The sequence below is a fragment of the Vespa mandarinia genome, chromosome 10, assembly GCF_050613455.1.
Source record: "Vespa mandarinia isolate Hongniang chromosome 10, ASM5061345v1, whole genome shotgun sequence".
Lineage (NCBI taxonomy): Eukaryota > Metazoa > Arthropoda > Insecta > Hymenoptera > Vespidae > Vespa > Vespa mandarinia.
In genome coordinates, this window is record NC_140819.1 from 6702501 (window position 1) to 6720000 (window position 17500).

Genomic DNA, 17500 nt, shown 5'->3' on the forward strand with positions numbered 1-17500 from the left:
TAAATAGATAAATACCTATATAATAAATGATCGTAGATAAATGATAGATACAAATAATGAGGAAGACGTATAATAGATAAGGAAAGAGATAGAGATAAAATTATAATATGTATATATATATATATATATATATATATATATATATATATATATATATATACGAACGTGCGTTTATCGCGTTTACATCATCGGATTACGGGGCGAGGGGGGGGCAGGGGGGGGGGCACAAGTACGAAAAGATTCGTGGTAGGATTCATGATCAAATGATGAGAGGCTTCGAATTTGAACAACACGTTTTACCTGACTCTGACATTTCGTCCGTTCTCTCGACCAAGTTCGTCCCCATTTTGAAATGTACGTAGGGTAATTTATATTTCGTGTGTTTTTGTTTTATCTCTTTACTTTTTTTTCTCTTTTTTTTTTGTTTTTTTTTTTTTTTTTTTTGTTTTAAATCCCGTATTAATTGTCTCGGCCCCTCGACGTTTATGAAACCTCAGATATGTGTTTTCTTTTTTTTCGTTTGTTTGGTCAACGACGGACTAACGAAAAAGGGACAAACGATCGTAATCGTGACGGTTGTTTTTTTTTTCTTTTCTTTTTCTTTTTCCGTTCTTTTTTTTTTCTTCCTTTCTTTTTTCTTTTCTTCCTTTCTTCTTTTTTTCTTTCTTTTTTTCTTTCTTTTTCTTTCTTTTTTTTTTAATTATAACATCGCGTCGCGTCAATGGGAATGGGTTAATGGGATGGAGAGGAGGGTGGGGAGAGAAATCGTTTCGTAATACGTCGAATTATTAAAATTTGTATATGGCACAGACGAAAATGATTGGGGGCGGGGGGGAAGGTAGGGAGGATGAGAATGATTTGTAATAGAGAACGAAACATAGAAAATATGATCTTAATTATCGATATCGAGACGTGGGATCGCGACGATCGAGAATGTTTTATTATCTTATTTTTCTTTTCTTTTTTCTTTTCTATTCTTTTTCTTTTTCCTTTTTTTTTTGTTTTTTATTTTTTCCTTCACTTTGACGCGCGCGACATTTATACTTATCTATTCAATTTTCACGAGATAGGGAAAGGAAAGAAAAAAAAACAAGAAAAAAAGAAGAAGAAGAAGAAAAAAAAAAGAAAAAAAAATGAAGGGTAAAAAATTCGATAATTTGTAAAGGACAATTTTCGATAAATTCACGCGTGCAACCAACCCACAGACTTTAAATGAAAAATTTTACTTTTTCTTTTTCTTTTCTTTTCCGTTTGTTTGTTTGTTTGTTTGTTTGTTTGTTTGTTTCTTTTTTTTTCAATTTTTTTTTTTCCTTTTCTTTGACTCTTCTCTTCCGTCTCTTCGTTCGTTCGAGAAGGTATTAAGTTTCTTTCTTTTTTTTTTCCTTTTCTTTTTCTTTTTCTTTTTTTCTTCCTTTTTTTTTCCTTTTTCTTTTTTTTTTTTTTCTCTTTTTTCTAAACCCTTACCGCCGATAGCTTCCGTTCAAAACTGTAACCGTCGATGAAAAAGAGTAACGAAATTCTCTCTGGTTTCTTTTCTTTCTTTTTTTTCTTTTTTCCCCATTTTTTCGCTCTTTGATCTTCCCTTCGTCCTTGACGTCACGTAGTCGTGGCGGAGAATAGAAGATCACGAAGAGACGATCAATCTGGAATGGAGGTCCTTGGAAGTGTCGTCCTTGGATATATTCGAATCACAAACCACTTTGAATGGGTATCGAGCTCAATTCGACTTTTTCTAATTTTCCGAAATCCCTAACATTATCCCTAACAATATCATTTCTCTTTGGCGAGGTTGAGGTAAAAAAAAAAAAAAGAATTTAACACGTTATAATTTACGTTATAATTTACGTTATAATTTACGTTATAATTTACGTTATAATTTACGTTATAATTTACGTTCTGTTTTCTTTTTCCTTTTTTTTTCTTTTTCTTTTTCTTTTTCTCCCTCCCGAACCGCAAAAATTCTCGCATAGATTTAAATCAATGAATCTTTTTTTCGATTGGAAATAAGACGATCGGCAAAGATTCGTTGGTATAAAGGGCAATTTTTTATTATTATTATTATTACAAAGGGCAAATTAAAATCCCTTTCGCGTAAGCACGTGTGATTGGTAACAATTATGGGACCAAGGATATATATTGTCTTTCATGTTGGATAACAATTTAGAAAAAAAGGGAAATAAAAGAGCTCGAAAAGCAAGGATTTCCGATTGTTTATCCAAGGATACAAGGACGACACTCTAGTTTCCTCGGTTTCGTAAAAGCTATCGAAGAAGATAGTGAGATCCGATTGATTTTCTTTTGTGTCCAAAGAGGTAGGTAAGTATATATATATATATATATATATATATATATATATATATATTACCTAGTACATACGCCAGTGAGAGTAAAATACCTGGGTGACGGGATTTTCGCCGGGACGATAGACGACGTTGTGCATCGGTCGTTTGCGGCCAACGTAATTCACGCAGACAAATTCAAGAAGGCTCGCATAAATGAAGCACATACAGACGCCATCCCAAACGTTCATGGCGGTCAGATTTGAAACCACCGGCAGCGTTCCGCGGAAACCATTGGACGTCGTGAAGAAATTCAACATGGTTGTTACGCCTGAAAATGAAATAAAATTAAATTAAGATATATTTATATTTAATCATTTTTTTCTTCTTCTTCTTCTTCTTCTCTTTTATCTCTCTTTCTTTTTTTTTTTTTTGTTTTTTTAGGTCAAATATAACCAAATATAAGGTTTGCGCCGTACTGATAGTCAGATATTGTAAAGTACACTGCATGATTAATTGGGGGAGGAAGGGGGGAAAATGAAAAGAACGAATCCATCTCTCTTTTTGTTTTTTTTTTTTTTTTTCTTTTTGTAATCCCATAAAATTTTTACGTTCCAAGCATTATTTCTCAAGGGAAATAATGATCTGTTACTAGGATGCGAGAGCTAATATATCCAATATGGCGGTTATATTCGTCGTAAAACTTTCTTCTTTATCGCGTCGTTGCATTAATGTTTAGAGGGTGAGATGAACCATAAGAGAATGAATCATTACGGTTGACTGAACTAAGTTATTTAAGATCGATGGATAATGACGTCACAGACTTTTACATTTTTTTCCCCACTTTCTCTTTTTAAATCTCGCATTAAACAAATTTGATAGGAAATATTTTCACGCGCGGAAAGATATGTCTTTCTTCTTTTTGTTTCTTTTTTTTTTCCTATACTTTTTTTTTCCTTCTCATTTCAAGAACTCGCTCGAACGAAAGAGATCGAGTATTAAATGGACGGGTCTGACAATGAATTTATTTCTTTAATAAGTTGCAATTTTCTTACCGATCATGACGCGTGCCGGTACAGCGTTCCACTCGAGCCAAAACGTGATGAACGAGCTGGTGACTAAAATGATACCCGGGATGAAAACCGTCGTGAAGTAGAAAGCACGATCCCGGGTGAAGATTAGATCCACTTTCAGGCAGCTGTAGTTACCTGTACGGTCCCACCAAAGAACGTTGGGATTTCTTCTGACATTGATATATATATATATATATATATATATATATATATATATATATATATATACATCTTCGGTTGGCCGAGTATTTTCTTATTTGGAAAAAAAAAAAAAAAAAAAAAAGAAAAAGAAAAAATATCGTTCTCTTTGTTGTCCCAAAATTTGTCAGCCAAAAGAAATTGATTTCTTTTTCGCTAAATGAAGAAAAAAAAAAATGAAAATACTCGCTCGTACCGTTCGATAGTTATTATTGTTATAGCCGTACAATTTTTTTTTCGCTCGATTATGCTTCAGGATCTAAGTTTGCGGTTAAAAATAACAAAAAAGAAAGAATATATATATATATATATATACATATATATATATACATATATGTATGTATGTATACAAAAAGAACAAAAAAAATAGATAAAAAATATTACATAGCACGTTCGAAAAATCGCAAGCAAATGTTACGAACGTTATTCGCACAACGACGAATGGCTGATTTTTTTCGGCATTCGTAATTTATATTTACTAGATTAATATTAGTTACGTGACGTGTCAGACGATCGGAATAGTCACTTGACATATTATATCGGAAATTGTGTTGGACGTTGACGAACCCGTCAAATCGGCCAATTCTATCGATTTTACTACGCTTCTACTACGCTTTTTTAGGTGCATGTACCTACGTACATCGTCATTGTGATTGTCGTAGTTGTTGTCGTTATTATTATTGTCGTCATCGTCGTCGTCGTCGTCGTCGTCGTCGTCATTGTCATTGTCATTGTCATTGTCGTTGTTGTCGTTGCCGTTATCGTCTTATAATGGGACAACAAATATGAAATATAAATGACTCGTGTCTGGTATTGTGTGTTTGTTGGCGCATTATTCTAAAATTAATTAACGAAACGAGATAGAAGGAGAAAAGGAACGGTCAGAGAAAGAAATAAAAGATAAAAGAAAAAATTGAAGAAATAGAAAGAAATAAAAGGAAAGGAAAATAAAGAAAAGAAGGAAAAAGAAAAAGAAAAAGAACCAATAAAAAAAAAAAAAAAGAAAAAAAAAGGAGAAGAACGAAAGGTAAAGAGAAAAAGTGAAATGAAATGAAAAAAGAAAAGAAAAATAGGTAGCTTACAATCAACCATGTTTTTAATTATCGCCAATCAAGCTCCGCATTCTCGAAAGCACTGCAAGCTGAGCTAAATATGCTAATGTGTGAAACTCTAAACCCAAATAGGGTACTGGGAATAGAGGGATCATAAATAGGTCAGGGTTGGTTTAATCAGAATCAAGAACAGATTTCGATTACTTATGGGTCTATGCATATATATATATATATATATATATATATATATATATACATATACACACACACACACATATATATATATTGAAATAAAATAGTAGCTTGCTCAACAGGAACAAACTTCCAAAATGCAAAATTTTCCAACGAGGTCCACGAGTATCATGGGAGATAAATAATAATACATACATACATTCAAAATATGCGTGTGTAAGTATGGTACGTACGTACGTACTACTATTGTTGTGAATTTTACAATTTCTTTTTTTCTTGTTTTCTCTTTTTTTTTTTTTTTTCATTTATTGACAAATTCTTTTTCTCTCGTCCTCGCTTTTCATTTGCTTCTTTTTTTTTTTCTCTTCTCTTTTTCAGCCCCCTTCCTCCCATAACTTACTTCTTATTCTTCTTTTTCTTTTTTCTATATTTTATTTTCTTTAGTTTCTTTTTTCCTTTTCCTTCATTTTTTTTTCTTTCTTTTTTTTTTTTGCTTGTTTGTTTGCTTCATGGACCAAGTTTCCTTTGAACCACGTTATCCGGCTTCTCGAACTTTTTTACACGTTCAAGAAAAAAAAAAAAAAAAAAAAGAAAAAAAAAGAAAAAAAAAAATAAAAGAAAAAATGCAAGAAACGAAAAGCACGATTAATTTAACGATAGTTAGCCTCGAAGTAAAACAATTTTATGTAATTTCGAACGATGTTTGAGTGTCGACGTTTTCCCGAACGCCTTGTATATATATCGTTAAATTTTCTTCGTCAAGAATCTTTCGAATGTTTCGCGATATTTCAAAATTTTATTACAAAGTTAAGAGAGACCGTTACGCGTTGTAAAGTTCAGAAATGAAAGGTGGCGCTTGAAAAAGAAAAAGAAAAAGAGAAAGAACTCGTTGTTTGATGTTCTTCTTCTTAGAGATTTATAAGTTTGAATAGTGTATATGTAAATACATATATATATATATATAAATCTATATAATATATATGTATATATTTTTCTATTTTATTCTAATTTTGTTTCTTCGAAAGTTCGCACGAGATTGAAAAGACGTCGGGGGAAAAAAAAAACGATGGTATTCAGTCAGAAATGATCGGAAATAATTATAATTAACTTATTAAAGTGATACGCTATTAATTCCATTTATGTGAAATTATCGTTTCGTTAATTATATAATAATATCTGACGTGCTGTGATGCTTGTACTCAAATACGTAAAAAATGGTTAAGCGTTCTTTCGAATTAAGCTGTAAATTGTGAAATACAGACAACGATTATAATAACATTTTGCATAATTTCGAAAGAATAATTTAAACATTATTGTTCATTATAAACGTATGAACGGACATGCTATAAATAAATATATACATATATATATATTATCATTCGGATAAATTTTTTTCTCTCTCTTTCTCTCTCTCTCTCTCTCTCTCTCTCTCAAAAGTATATTCATATGCTGTTATAACATTCTAATAATAATACTTATTAGAAATATTTTTCGTTAATAATTATGAAAGTGATTTAAATTAAAACTTTAAAAATAATTCTACATTGAACAACATTATATAATAATAATAATAATAATAATAATAATAATAATAATAATAATAATAATAATAATAATAATAATAATAATAATAATAATAATAATAATAATAATAATAATAATAATAATAATAATAAAAAAGATAAAAATCAATATTTCCGAATGAAATACATAATATATGATTTAGGCCATTTTCATAATAATCAAATAACTGCATATATTAAAACGTCTGTATATATTATATAATATATTACGTACATACATAACAAACACAGACATATATACGTACTCGTTCCAAATATTAAAATACTACTTAACCATTTGATACGCATAATAACGTCAAAGAAATGATTCATCGGTCAGTGGATGATCTTTGTTTAAAATCGTTACTATAAAAAGCGACATCGAATCTACTAAAATATAATTGGGGGTGAGGGGGGAAAATCTTGGCATGTGTCTCGCGGCTTGGTAAGCTTGGTCCTGTCTCTCTCTCTCTTTCTCTCTCTCTCTCTTTCGTTCTCTCTCTTTCTCTCTCTCTCTCTCTCTCTCTTTCTCTCTTTGTCTCTCTTTCTCTCTCTCTTTCTTTCTTTATCTCTTTCTCCCTTCCTCTTTCACTTTTTAGCGGTCTTTTTTGATTTTCAAATATTTCGCATAAGTTAAGTAACAGAAGGGTTCCAGGTTTAAAAGGGTTAGGGAAGAATTAGCTCGGAGTTTAATTAAAATTCGATTAAAAACACACGAACGATTGGATGAGGCTCGGAAAGGGGGGAAAGGAGGAATTTACCTTGCTCCTCAAACCTGCGCTGGCACAGCGAACACTTAGAGTCCCCGAACTCATCGAACTCGTCCTCGTAGTCGATGATTTGTCCTTCAGCTGCAACAGAACAGCCCACACGATCTTCCTTCCTATTTACTCTTTTTTTTCCCTCACGCTCTCTCTCTCTCTCTCTCTCTCTCTCTCTCCCTCTCTCTCTCTCTCTCTATTTCCTTTCCTTCCTTCTTTCTTTTCTTTTCTTTTTTATTTATTTATTTATTTACTTTTTTTTTTTTTTTTTTTTTTTTTAATTTTAATGATAATTTTTATTTTTTTATTCGCTCGTTCGGATCTTGTTTTTTTTCTTTTTTTTTTTTTTTTATGTTCACAGGAGGGACGGATAAATCTCGATGATATAATAATTAATCTTTTTGAACTATGACATATAATGTGTCATTAATGATCCGACACGTCGTTTGATTTGACTTAAATGAAATGAATCTCAGTAGGAAATTAAATTTTTTTTTTTTTATCTAACAATTTTTCTCAATATGTATATTAGCCGTGTGATATATCGAAATTGCAAGAAAAAACTTTCGTAGGATAAGAATTATAGTTATAGCAAAGAGAGAAAGAGTTCATTGCAGAGATTTTTGTTATTTCTAAAAATGATTAGACGCGATCTTTGATTCCTACAAAAAAAAAAAATGAAAAAAAAAAAAAGAAAAAAAAAAGTATATATATATATATAAATAGGTGACCAAAGAAAAAAAAGAATGTTTTCTTAAATTTTTTTTTTTTTCTTTTTTTCTTTCTTTCCTTTCTCTTTTGACTCGTAACTATATCGCTTCAAGATCTATCCGTCCACCGAATCTTTTTATACACCATAGAGGCTTTTTTTATTATCGTCCCCGTTCTCGGCCTGGATATCGCCGTTGTAACTATAGATCGCACACGTATCTATTTTCGTACACACACAGTGGATATTGTTAACTAACTAGACCAAGCATATCCGTTTTCCGCCATGGTTGAATCCTTCAGGGTAAAGAAGGATCGGAGCAGTCCTATTTTTACACGCGAGCTTTTCTATTCTCCAAGGAAATCGGCCGAGGTTAGATATATTCTTGAAAGATTTTTCTTTGATGTAATTCCGTTTCAATGTTCTCGATAAGAAAGCGATAATAATAATAATAATAATAATAATAATAATAATAATAATAATAATAATAATAATAATAATAATAATAATAATAATAATAATAATGATAATAATGATAATGATAATGATAATAATAATAATGATAATAATAATAATAATAATAATAATAATAATAATAATAATAATAATAATAATAATAATAATAATAATAATAATGATAATAATGATAATAATAATAATAATAATAATAATAATAATAATAATAATAATAATAATAATAATAATAATAATAATAAAATATCCAACGATTGCCGATCGACGCATTTTTCTTTTTTTTTTTTTGTTTCTTTCTTGTTTTTGTCCTTGCCGTTTCTTTTTTTCTTTCCTTCTTTCTTTGTCTTTTTTTTTTTTTTTTTCCTTTGAAATATTTCCTATGGGGACGACGTTAACCACAATATATACGTTAAAAAGTACACTTTCTTTTCCCCTAACTCTCAAAACAATCATTGCCATAATGTCTGTCAAATATTGACGTTTGTAGAAAAAAATATAAGCTTTATATAGAGATTATTACTAGCAAAATTGCAATGTATATCAACAATTTCACTCAAGAGTGCTATCTACGATAAAATAAAATCGGTATTGCATACAATCGGTGTTGTTATTTATATGGTCGTTAAAGTATCGTATCAATCGTTCATAAATATGGAAAAATTATTTCTGACTTTTTCTTTTTTCTGTTCTTTTCTTTTCTTTTTTTTTTATTTTCTTTTTTTCTTTCCTTTCAATCTCTTTCATAACTGTTGTCGTGGTCGTCGTTGCTGTTACTATCGTTTTTATGATTCGATATTCACCGATACCAGGAGCAGCAGGTATGTAATACCTGTTAAGAAGGCAAGATCAAAAAAAAAAAAAATAAAAAAAAAGAGAAGAAAAAAAGAGAGAAGAAGAAGAAAAAAAAAAGAAAAGTAATAGTATTGGTAGTAGTAATATCCAAGTAATTAATAACAGTATTGATAGTAGTAATAATAGTATCGAAGTAATTAGAAAGGGAAAGGGAGAAAAATCGGCGTTATAATTAGGCGTTAAGAGATCGTTAAGGGTCGTAGAAGAAACTTCACCCCGAAAGCAAACCACGGCGGTTCGGTTGAAAAGCGAGACAGGAACCAAGGTTGCCAATATGCACTTTCTAGGGGAGCTATTTTTATTAGTATATCATTTCATATATATATATATATATATATATATATATATATGTGTATATATATACATATATGTATATATTTCATATATATATATATATATATATATATATATATATATGGAGTATATACATATATAATTCTAATATATATCTAAACTCAGCTAAAGAACAAAATACAGATACAATCCAAATATAGAACATCGAACATCACCACTACGTTGCATGCATATTATGCAGATTATGCACTTTTTCTATTTCTCTCTTTCATTCTCACTTTCTCACTGTCTCACTCTCTCTCTCTCTTTTTCTCTCGCTCTACCTTATATCCCTCTCACCTTGTCTCTCTCTCTCTCTCTCTCTCTCTCTCTCTCTCTCTCTCTTATTTTGTCTCGAGTGTGTCATTCGTGTTGTGTTCTGTTTATAACAAGAAAAAGAAAAGAAAAGAAAAGAAAAGAAAAGAAAAAAGAAAAAAAAAAAAAGAAAATAAGTAAAAAGAAAAAAAAAGAAGGGGATGAATTTTGGTTGAACAAATTTTCTACTTTGTTCGTTCGTATAAAAAATTTTTCATAATTATAAAAATTATTATTTTTTTCTTTTTCTTTTTCTTTTTCTTTTCTAATACTCGAGAAGTATAAACTTTCGTATAATATATTCATCAATTAAAATAATTCGATTATATTTGGCGTTAACTTGAGGGATCATGTGTTACACGAAAAATTGTATTATGTATGTATATATGTATGTATGTATATATGTATGTATGTATGCATGTATGTATGTATATATGTATATATGTATGCATGTATGTATGTATATATGTATGCATATATGTAAGTAGATGAGGGATTTGTGGGATGTCATTTTGTTGTTTGTCATTTACTGGCTAAAGAAAGATCACCACCACCACCCCGCCAAAGGGTCAAATCGAAGCAGTTTTTTTCTTGTGAAAAAGAAAAAAAATCGCAAAGAAAAAGTGCCAGTGAATTCGAGCTGTCAATTTTGATATATGTACATACATATATATGTATCGTAAATGTCTAATAATGTTCATGCATGAGAGCAATAACTTACCTTCTCTAATAAGAGAGGATATAAATATATATATATATATATATATATATATATATATATATATATAAAGAAAACAAAAATAAAAGAAAAATAAATAAATAAAAAACGAAACGAGATCGTCGATCATTTCTCACGATTTTTATATCTTCAATTTCGTCGATACTGTTCGAAGAGACGAGATCGAATCAAATCGAAATATTATCGTTGCTTCGTTGGCAAAGGGACAAACAATTTTTCTATTTCATTATTTCTTTTATTTTCTTTCTCACCCCCTCATCGTCGAATCATATTTTGTCGTCGACACAGACCGACTGAGAGTTTTCTTTCGGACGATCGATTTAACCACATCGATTATGATTGCAAGTGCAATCATTGTATTTCATTCTATTTCTTCTTCTCTTTTTTCTTTTTTTTTTTTTTCTATTTTTTCCCCTCATCTTCTTCTTCTTCTTCTTCTTCTTTTTATTAAATTATAAAAAAGAGGGGAAGAATAAAATAAAAAAAAAAAAAAAAAAAAAAATAACACAAGAACAGTCAATATTCTCGATCAATGTCAGAGAGAAAATGAAATATGTATAAGAATAATAATTCATAATTATTTTAATGACATACGTTTCATTCGATTTCGTCTTTTCCAATTTACGAAAATACTTAGAACATACATATACATACTTAGGAGTTTGAGAAAAGAAAATTACATAGAATGTATCTTTATCGTCAGTTTCGTCGGTTGTTATTGTCGTCGTTTTCACTGTCCCCTTTTTATTGTCATTGATATTATAGTGTAGTATAGATGTATATATTATATAGTCGCGGAAGTAAAAAATTTGGAGATTCGAGCGACCGATCTGTCTAAAACATCGACTACCCATACTACAAAAGAAAATAATATAAAAACCATTGCGAGTGCGAGTGGTGTAAGCGATAATATTGGAAAATACAAAAATAAATGAAGGAAAAAATAATTAATCATTTTTGGTGAGACCGGGCATGTTCAGTGCATTTGTGATATAAATATATATATACATGTATAAATATATATATATATACATATATATATATATATATGTATATATATATTACGTGATAAGCGCGTGTTGATCGTTTAATATATTAATAATCGTAGATGCAACGAAGTATATACCATATGTTGTCAATTTTTTTAATCGATTACATCGGAATAGATATATCTACATTGGAAACCAAAAAGAAAAAAAAAAAAAGAATAAATAAATAAATAAAAATGTGAAAGGAAATGATTTTTATTTAATGGGGAAATGAGATAAAAGAAAATGGACTAAAGTAAAGAAAAAGAAATGAAAGTAATATAAGGGAGGAAGGAGGGTGAGAACTCGAAATGTAAATAATAATAACAATAACAACAACAATAACAATAATAATAACAACAACAACAATAATAATAATAATAATCATAATCATAATAATGACAAAAATAATAATAATAATAATAATAATAATAATAATAATAATAATAATAATAATGATAATGATAATGATGATGATGATGATGATAATAATAATCGAAATAATAATAATAATTATTGAATTTGGTCAATCGCGATCGCAGATTATTATCTCTTTACTTTTTTCTTTCTTTCTTTTTCTTTTCTTATTTTTTTTTTCTTTTTTCATTCTTTTTCTTTTTTTCTTTTTTTTTTTTTTTTTTTATGGGACTCACCTCGCCAGCTTACTTTAATCGGACACGTGATTGTCTGGTTCTTAATGAGGTAAGCGTTCAATGACGTCAGGCTCGGACTTTTTCGTAACGTACCCTCGTCGTTCTTCCAGACGTACGTGATTGCCGTCTGCTCGTACGATACTGCAAAAAAAAAAAATGAGAACGAATTTGTATACAGGATGTTCAGTGTAATGCTCGCCACGGTTTTTCTTTTCTTTCCTTTTCTTTTTTTTTCTTCTTTTTACATCAATCCACTCACTCTCTTTAGGGTGACAAATGAAAAAAGCTCGAAATCGATCGATAAGAAGAGAGAGAGAGAGAGAGAGAGAGAGAGAGAGAGAGAGAGAGAGAGAGAGAGAGAGAGAGAAAAAAGAAAAAAGCAAAAACAGAAAAAAGAAAAAAGTAAATATAAATGTAAATTACGTAAAACTTAGAGGTATTATTTTTTTCGATAAAAAAAAAAAAAAAAAGAAAAAAAAAATGAATCGAAGTCACCTTTATTATCCTTTCAAATGGCGCATCAGAAATTAAATCACATCTAAATGATATTGTAATCAATATTGAGACTCAATTCAATGATGCATATGTACAAAGAAGATACATTTCTACGATGATAACTTTATGAAAGAAAATTATTTTCATTGTAATAAGAATTCTTATCAAGGCGAACGTTTCTCGTTTATCCGAATTTATTCCCATTGGATTTTTACTTATTTGGTTATTTTTTGAAGTCAATTGTTTAAAAAACGTCCGTAAACATTATTCAAGAACTTCGAGAATGAATATAACGTGTCAGTCAACTTTGACTTCGATCTTTTATTGGAAAGAAAAAAGAAAAAAAAAAAAATATCATTGCAATTTTCATTTTTCTAATTATTTCGACGATTGAGCGCACTGTGATGACTTTTTGTTCGAAGTACTTTCTTTTCTCTTTTTTTGATCTTAAAAATCGTGACGATCGTTAAACTGAACCATCCTGTATTGTATATAGGAATATAATTTTTTTTAACAATTAAGTATTTTTTTTTAGATCGATAGATCGATCTGAATATGTATGAATAATGATAGTTTGTTTTGTTTTTGATTACTCACTGCTCTCGATAGCGAATGAACACAGTGGGTCGTCGAATGGGAAGATATTGAGTCTACCCTGGCAGGATAGGATTAGATGACGCCTGAAAATTATTTATTACAATTAATTTCCAAACAATTTTTGGACCTTTATTCATTATCTTAGATTATTATACATATATTTATTCTACACATATATATAGATTTGGCCAATGAACAACGAAGAAATTTTTTGTTAAATCGTAATAACGCTAATACTTTTTATTTGAACATATTTTTTCGTGAAAAAATCTTGCCAACTTTTTTTATAATATTTTCGATAAAAAATTTCGACAAACTTTCAGTACAAATGTTTTCGATAGAAGAAAACAAAAAAAAATATCAACGTTACTCATCGGTTGATTCAGTATAATATTATTACATAAACGATATATCAAAATGATATATCATAAATTGATCAATTTAATATATATTCGATAAGCTAGATCGAAAAATTTAATTGTATTATTTCTAAGATTACAAAATCTCTCATTGGGAAATAAAATATTATTTATATATAATATATACGTAGATGTCATTAAAAAAAATTATATATTCGATTAAACATTTTTATTAATTTGCAAATAAGAGAAACGTAATATTAATTAAATAATTTTATATAATAAACGTAAGAATAATATTAACGTTATCGTTTCTATCTCAAGCAATTCCCTTAACGCTTATTTCTGATTTTCATCGTTGATTTACATCGACGATGCATCAAGAACGTAACTTTCTAGGAAAACTTTCTAACGTATGTCTGTGCTTTATGCGTACGCGTGTTCATGCGAATATTTGTGAATGGGATTCTAGGATCTTCTCGTAAATCGTAAAACGTGAAACTTTTTATGCAAAAAAAAAAAGAAAGGAAAAAGAAAAAAAGAAAAGAAAAACAGAAAGGGAAAAAAATGCAAAAAAGAAAAGAAAGAAAAAAAAAAGTCACATAATGAAGATTATGGATTCATTCATTTTATCCAAGTACATACATACGTTGTACACGTACATACAACATATAAAGTTACATGGGTATATTTTTGATCGACGTTCGACGATTTTCTTTAATTATATATTCAAAGTGATTATACTTTTAATCTAAATCGTTCGTATATTGTTTGAAATAAATGGCACGTGCGAAATGAAGGAATAATCGTTTGTTACATAAACGTATCTTGTGGTTTACGTTACAAAGAAAAATAAACGGAGTATACCTGGTTATAAGTATATAGATGTATATATATGTATATATATATATATATAATATATATATATGTATATATATACACACATATGAACGATTTCTATTGTTAGCAAAGCGTATTATAAGAAAATTGCTCGAGTATGTGTAAGATTACGTATACACATACGAGTGATAAGGGTCATTTATGGTATGTATATATTTATACCTACAGTTCTGGTCAAAAGTTTCGAATATTTCGTAGATTTTATTTCTTTTCTCTTTTTCTTTTTTTTTCTTTCTTTCTTTTTAAATAAAATTCACAGCATAATTATTATTATTATTATTATTATTTTTTTTTTTTTTTTCTATACCAGGATAATCTTTTTTTTTATATAATTCATAATATTTATATATATAATTTATGCTGTGTATCAGTATAATAATAATAATAATAATAATAATAATAATAATAATAATAATAATAGCAATAATTATTATTATTATTTCTCTCTTTTTTTTTTTTTAAATCAAATTGATATGTCGTATAGAATTTGTATCTCTTTATATAATTTGTATATTATTCTATAAAATATGTAATTTTAGATATATTAAGTGAGAGATAGAATAGCGTACATTCGAAGGCTTTCGACAATGGTGTTCTTTTTTGTTTTTTTCTTCTTGTTCTTTATAGAAACGTAATTAAAAAAAGAAAAGGAGAAAAAAGGAAAAATAAAAAAAAGGAAAGATAAAAATACCGCATAAGATAGTTGACGGTGCCATTGCGGTATATTCGCAGAGCGAAATGAACCGGTATAAGGGGATCCTTAAAATCGCCGTGCATTATAAAATACGTATCCGGCAGCCAGATTTTGTCGTAATGGTGAATCGCGTTAAGGAATTCGTATCGCGATCTGTTGCTATAACGCAACCGCGGATCGAACCACTGTTGCTGCAGCAAAAACTCCACTTCGTATTTCTGAAAAAGAAATATAGAAAAAAGGGGACGATTATTATCAATGAAAATATTCTTTTCCCAATTCTTTATTTCGTTTATACCATCTCCTTGAATTTTTTAATCAAATTCTCGCTTGTATCGAGATCGTCCGTTTTAAATACTTTCGAAAGATTTTCTTTTCTTCGAATTAATAATTTCGAACCTTTTCTACTTCTTTTTTTGCCTTTCCTTATCTTTCTTTCGTTTTTTTTTTCTTTTCTTTTCCTTTTTTTTTTTTTACTTCGACCAATCGAAAGAAATTAATCGACTAAAAGAACACAATTTCCCCTTTTCGATGATTTTAATAAATTATCCTTTTTCGAATTTTTCAATTTAATTTGACGATCCCATTTACGCGATTTTCCTTATATTTTGATATTTATTTTATTCCTATGGGTTTTAATAAATCTTTACTTTTCTCTTTCTTTTTTTTTCTTTTTTTTTTTTCCTTTTTTTTTCTTTTTTGTTCCTTTACGATACAAATCACAGAAATATTTTTTTCTTCTTTTTTCCTTTACTTTTTTTTTTTTTTTTTTTTTTTTTTTTTGAAATCACTTTCGAAGAAGAATCACCAATCACGACGATCGGAGAATAATAATAATAATAATAATAATAATAATAATAATAATAATAATAATAATAATAATAATAATAATAATAATAATAATAATAATAATAATAATAATAACAATAATAATAATAATAATAATAATAATAATAAAAAAAACAAAAGAAAGAGGAAAAATGAACGATTCGATCCTTCCTACTCTTTCTCTTATAGAAAATCTTGTTAATTCATTATATATTCACAGAACGGTCGAACGATCGGCCTTCGTCGTAGGCAATGGAAAAAACTACATGACTGTCGCGTTCTATAAAAGTTCACACGAGAAAAACTTCGCAACAAATAACGGCGCGCGAACTACTTACATACATACGTTCATGCAAGGCCACGCCCGAACATACTCTACTATAGTTCTACATAGTAGAACTATATCGCATGCAAAGAGAAAGCAATTTTTATTTTATGGACGTCCCACGCTCTATTTTCGTATCTCATCGAGCTCATCTTTCTCCGCGTAAAAAAAGAAAAAGAAAAAGAAAAAGAAAAAGAAAAAGAAAAAGAAAAAGAAAAAGAAAAAGAAACAAGAAAGAAAGAAAAGAAAAGAAAAGAAAAGGAAGGAAGGAAAAAAAAACGTAAATAAATAAAATAAAGTACAGCGGGTTGAGAAGATTGGCAACTTGGCTTGAAATTTTTCGATAAAGAAAAAAAAAGAAAAAAAAAGAAAAAAAAAAAAAAAAAGAAAGAAAAAAGAAATTTGTTTTAACGACTTTAAGTCTAATTTCCATATTAATGATATTAAATAAAAAGGAAAAAGAAAAAGAAAAGAAGAAAAAAAATATACAAAAGGAAAGGATGATTGCTTTGACACGACGGTATACAAAAAAAAAAAAAAATAATAAATCAATAATTTCTTTGACGATGATATAAAAAAGGGAAAAAAAGAAGAAGAGATGAAGGAAAAAAACAAAAAAAAAAAAAAAAAAAAAAAAGAGAAAAAAAAGAAGAAGGAAAAGATGATTTATTTGATAATGATATTTTGCTATAAGATTGGTGGTTTTTTTTATTATGTATGAGCATTATATCACCATCATTCGTATATAATATATAATATATACATACATATATATATATATATTATATAAAGTATATACCATATACTTTACTTTGTAATTCATGAAAATATTAAAAGGCTTCACCGAACAATATATCAAGTAATAAATGAGAAACTATTAAATATACATTTTGATGAAATTGTTTACGACGAAATCTTTCGAGTTACATATTTACAACAATTCTCTTTCATTTCATTTAGAAAAGCTTATCCTCGACGAATTGAAATTCCATTTTCAATCGGGCATTGTCCATCGTACAATATAAAAAAAAAAGGAACTACTTGACATTTTGTTTCTGAATTATTCTATTTCCTTTCCTTTT

General features: G+C 28.5%; 1 protein-coding gene across 29 annotated transcripts in view; it reads right to left on the bottom strand.

Moving 5' to 3' along the window:
- Positions 1–17500, bottom strand: part of pHCl-1 (pH-sensitive chloride channel 1) — a 100844-nt gene that overhangs the window by 12140 nt on the left and 71204 nt on the right. For 21 of the 29 annotated variants that reach the window (XM_085659929.1, XM_085659925.1, XM_085659923.1 and 18 more), the window contains 6 exons: positions 15263–15483; positions 13313–13395; positions 12221–12361; positions 7118–7207; positions 3335–3487; positions 2396–2610 (listed from right to left, as the gene is read on the bottom strand). In XM_085659929.1, the coding sequence (XP_085516055.1) occupies positions 2396–2610; positions 3335–3487; positions 7118–7207; positions 12221–12361; positions 13313–13395; positions 15263–15483 (903 nt within the window). The remainder of the gene's footprint in view (positions 1–2395; positions 2611–3334; positions 3488–7117; positions 7208–12220; positions 12362–13312; positions 13396–15262; positions 15484–17500) is intronic. The other 8 variants (XM_085659938.1, XM_085659937.1, XM_085659936.1 and 5 more) reach the window with 1 other exon arrangement.